General features: G+C 38.8%; 1 protein-coding gene across 1 annotated transcript; it reads left to right on the top strand.

Annotated features, from left to right (window-relative positions):
* The first annotated feature begins 1,430 nt into the window (after positions 1-1,430).
* Positions 1,431-3,588, top strand: LOC109422968 (serine protease inhibitor 2). The gene is made up of 4 exons (XM_019697872.3): positions 1,431-1,700; positions 1,786-1,898; positions 2,353-3,144; positions 3,212-3,588. Exons 1-4 carry the CDS (start codon positions 1,640-1,642, stop codon positions 3,488-3,490), a joined length of 1,245 nt encoding a protein of 414 aa, XP_019553417.2. The 5' UTR covers positions 1,431-1,639; the 3' UTR covers positions 3,491-3,588.
* The last annotated feature ends 712 nt before the right edge of the window (positions 3,589-4,300 follow it).

The following is a 4,300-nucleotide window of genomic DNA, read 5'->3' as shown; positions in this document are numbered from 1 at the left end:
CAGGCATTCCTGTAGGAATTCCTCAGGGATTCATCCAGTAATTTCTTTAAGGATTTATCCAGGAATTCATTCACGGATTGCTCCAGGGAATTCTTTCAACAATTGCTCCAGTAATTCCTAAAGTTATTTGTTTAGAAATTCGTCTCAGGGTCTCTTCAAAAATTATTTAGGAGTTGCTTCAGAAAATTCAGAAATCTTTCAATCATCTTTTCCAGGGAAGAATGTCTCCAGCTGAAAATGTGTTGAAATTTCTTCAAGAATGTTTAGAGGAACTCCTCCAGTTAATCGTATTGGAAGATAATTTTAATATTATGCATACAGGATCCAGGAAATTATCAAGTGATTCGTTCCGGAATCCCTCCAGCATTTTCTACAGAAGTTAACCTAAGGATTGTATCAGGAATTCTTACAATAAGCGAGACAATAAGTTCTCCAGGGATTCAGTTCACAAGAGTCATGGCAGCACAGATTTTGGCTGTCCAGAAATCACTGTGACTGGCTTTAAATATACAGGGTGTTAGGTTCGTGAGTGCAAACTTTTTAAAGGGTGATAGAGGACCATAAATGGTGAAGAAAATTGTTCTACGGATAGTTATTTATTTATTTATTTATTTATTTATTTATTTATTTATTTATTTATTGATATATTTGCAATGTAAGGCAACACCTTTTAAATTATTGCAAGAAGAATTCATTTGATGGTGCAAAAAAAAACTTATAACTACATTACAGTCTCTGAACTCATGATCATGTACATTGAAGATATTTACCTATTTTAAAACTATATGGATATGTTCAAATCTCAACCGTTACGTAGTTATTGAACTTCCCATGTTTTTGACTCTTATTGCCTTAACTGGATATAACTATAAAATGGTCAAACTTATCGCCGTTTTTTTACCCTTATTTGAAAGATTATTGAATTTTCTATCAAATGACTTCTTTGAATCGATTGGTTTAGTAAAATAACTAAGTTTTCTAGAGCACATAGCTCAAAAGTAATGTGTTTTAATTTGTTTTTGTCAATTATCTATCAAACATGCGTAATAAATTAAAATTCTTTCTTCGGCAAAGTTGTGGCCTCTGTTCCACTCTAGAAATTGTTCTAAAGATAATATAAGACGTTATTCCGCCCTTCCAAAATCATGAAGCTTATTTTTTATCCTTACAGAATAAGGAATGGGATCACAAGCAAAAATGTTAATATCATCAAGGTAGTTTTTCTTTTGTATGCGTGGTGAGGTGGCGTGAGCGACACTCTATCATTACTGCAAAAATATGTTCTTATGGGTTTAAACACGTTCATAACCTTATTCGCTGGATCCAAATCTTAGGTTTTCGACAAGCTTTCCAGCAATTCGACCCATCGTCAATGAGTTGCCAAAAGTAAACAAAAAGTTTACTGCCAGAGCCAGGCCAGTGTTTCTTATGCTCTGCTCTACTGTGTACACTCAATTGAACCCTTGTTTAAGTGTCGAGTTGAGTGCACATCATCGCTCAGCCACAACGGGACAGCAGCTAGAAACCGATCGCGCCCTCGTCGATCGTCAGTAGCCGTTCAGTCGTCGCCTCAAAAACACTCAACGGTTAATTTTGTTTTATTTCACCGCGTCGCATTCCGATTCCCGAAAGATCCCAAATGACTCCTCGCGGTGACCGGCGTTTGCCTCTGTTGCTACTGCTGCTGATAAGCATTTGCGGTAAGATGGATCACGTAGAATCACGGGATAATCGCTGGCAGAATGGGTATTCTAATTTTGTGATGTTTTTTTCTGATTATTTTAGTTGTTCCCTACGAATGTAAGAAATCCCCCCGACCGCGACCATCATCGCGCTTCTCGGAACCGACCGAGCCACAACCGACTCAGGATGATCAATTTGACTGGCAGCTAATCAAGGTACGTTTCGGTAGGGTATCGCGCCACTTGGGCGGTGGCTTCTATATTCGTCTGCTTTCCACTATAACTCAGTCAATTTTGAACCAATTGACTTGAAATGTTGTACACGGGTAGATACTGTACCTAAATCACCACATTCCAAAAGTTGTGCCAATTGGTTCAAATTTGACTGAGTTATAGTGGAAAACAGACGAATATAGAAGCCACCGCCTAAGTGGCTCGATTCCCTATTTGGTTTGTTTGTTTTTTTTTAGTCTTCTTTTGGGTGATAACCGGTTAAAAGCTATTGAAATGAAAAAAAAAACTTTCCACTACAGAAAGCGGCGATAGTGCAAACTCATTTATGCGTTCAATGATGTGATGGATAATTCTATTTTAGTTGTGGAAATTTCTATGAATAATAATCAATGTCACGGAAACCAATACACGAATTGTTTTCTGTTTTCTTTTTTAGTATATGCTTCGTCAAAGCAGTCGCAATGTGGTTTTGTCAACTTTCTCCGCCAAATATCTTCTCAACATGTTGTATGAAGGCACCAGCATCTACTCGTCAACTCAGCAAGAACTGAATGAGCCGCTGAAACGCAGCCCAGATGTTCATGAAACACCGAAATGTGTCGGAATCATGCAAGCCCTTGCGAAGAATGCCGACCAGTTTTTGATCAGCAGTCGAGTATTCGCCGACAGCCAGGTGGCCGTATCTCAGAAGTATACGACAATCCTGGATATGCAGTATAATGCCAGCATTGACAACGTTAACTTCCAGCAATCAGAAAAGGCTGCTGAGACAATCAATAACTGGGTTTCGAACAGTACACGAGGAATGATACCACAGTTGGTCAGGCCTGAAAACATCAAAGACACCGTCCTGTTACTGGTGAATGCCATTTACTTCAAGGGACTATGGGTCAACGTTTTCCTACCAAGTGCTACCACAGAGCAACCGTTCACTACCGCATCTCGTAAAACCGTTCAAGTCCAATTCATGAAGCAAATTCAGGAACACTACTTCGTTGATTCCAAAGTACTCAAGGCACAACTCGTTCGACTGCCGTACTCTGACGGAAGATTCTCAATGATTATTGTACTGCCAAACGAAAACAGCAGTCTGAGCGAGCTCTTGAACATAATCTCATCTGATTCTCTCAATGCAGCTATCAGAGACATGGAAGAGGTCGAAGTGAACCTTCAATTGCCACGATTCCGCATTGATTACGATAGTTCCCTTAAGACAGCACTACAGGAGGTATTACCGTTAAAGCTGAACATCTCTGACACGTGTTATAACATTTCATCTCCATATCTTTTTTCAGCTGGGAATCAACCGCATCTTCCAAGACAACGCCGAGCTTGGCTTGATCTTCCGAGGTGGTCCAGTGCCGGCCAAGGTGTCCGATGTGCTGCAGAAAACCGTAATAGAAGTCGATGAGAAGGGAAGCGCAGCCAGTTCTGCTTCGGGGTCTGCACTGGTGTTCACGATTGCCAGCGAACCGGAGCTGTTGGTGGTGAATCGTCCGTTCCTATTCTTTATAGAGGAGGAATCGACTGGAACGGTGGTGTTTGCCGGAAAGGTGGAGAATCCAGCTCAGTGATTGATGGATGGAAGACGAAGTCATGCTAGTGCGAGCGATTGGGTGCTTTGTAAGACCAACATTAGCTCAAACAAGTTTTAATAAACATTATTATAGTGCGACTATTATTATGTTTGAAGCCGAAATAGTTATTTATGTAACGAGTTGCAAAAAGTTGATTTTTTCAGCACGAGTCGTACATTTATCCAACGAGGCTTGCCGAGTTGGATAAATACGAAGAGTGTTGAAAAAATCGAGTTTTGCAACGAGTTCCATACAAAATTTTATGCAATGATTTTTTTCATAATGCAACCCATTTGAGTTGCATAATGTTCATAATGCAACTCAAATGAGTTGCATTATGAACATTATACAACTATTTTTCATTATGCAACTCATTTGAGTTGCATAATGAGCCAGTTCGGAAAAAATGGTCATTATGATACCAAAATGAGTTATATAATATTAAAATTATGATACTGAATTGCATAAAGATCATAACATGGTTTGGTATATTATTTGGTTTAGTAACGAAAAATTCTGTATATAATCACTCACTATAGTAAACTCGACCTTTTGAGAGGTTGTTGCAGATGAACTACTCTGGGAAGATTCCGCACTTACGTATGAATATCGGGTTGAGGCTTTTATCACACGAAGTCACTCAATTTATACCCATATGTTTCTCATCTCATACCAAATTGATTTAGAGACAGTAAAGAATTTATGGTGAGTGTAACCGTGTTATACTTATGAGCCCAAATTGTAGGATTTTATTGGCAATATAATCCAAAAAAACATAAGTAGCGTAAAAAATGGATAAAAAATCTA

Source organism: Aedes albopictus, unplaced genomic scaffold, assembly GCF_035046485.1.
Source record: "Aedes albopictus strain Foshan unplaced genomic scaffold, AalbF5 HiC_scaffold_94, whole genome shotgun sequence".
Taxonomy (NCBI): domain Eukaryota; kingdom Metazoa; phylum Arthropoda; class Insecta; order Diptera; family Culicidae; genus Aedes; species Aedes albopictus.
Note: the sequence above shows the minus strand (reverse complement) of the source record. Positions and strands in the feature narration are given on the sequence as shown.

Coding starts and splice junctions, on each gene's coding strand:
- LOC109422968 (XM_019697872.3), top strand. CDS start 1,640: ATGACTCCTCGCGGTGACCGGCGTTTGCCTCTGTTGCTACTGCTGCTG. Junction 1,899..2,352: donor TTGACTGGCAGCTAATCAAG/GTACGTTTCGGT, acceptor TTTCTTTTTTAG/TATATGCTTCGTCAAAGCAG. Junction 3,145..3,211: donor TTAAGACAGCACTACAGGAG/GTATTACCGTTA, acceptor ATCTTTTTTCAG/CTGGGAATCAACCGCATCTT.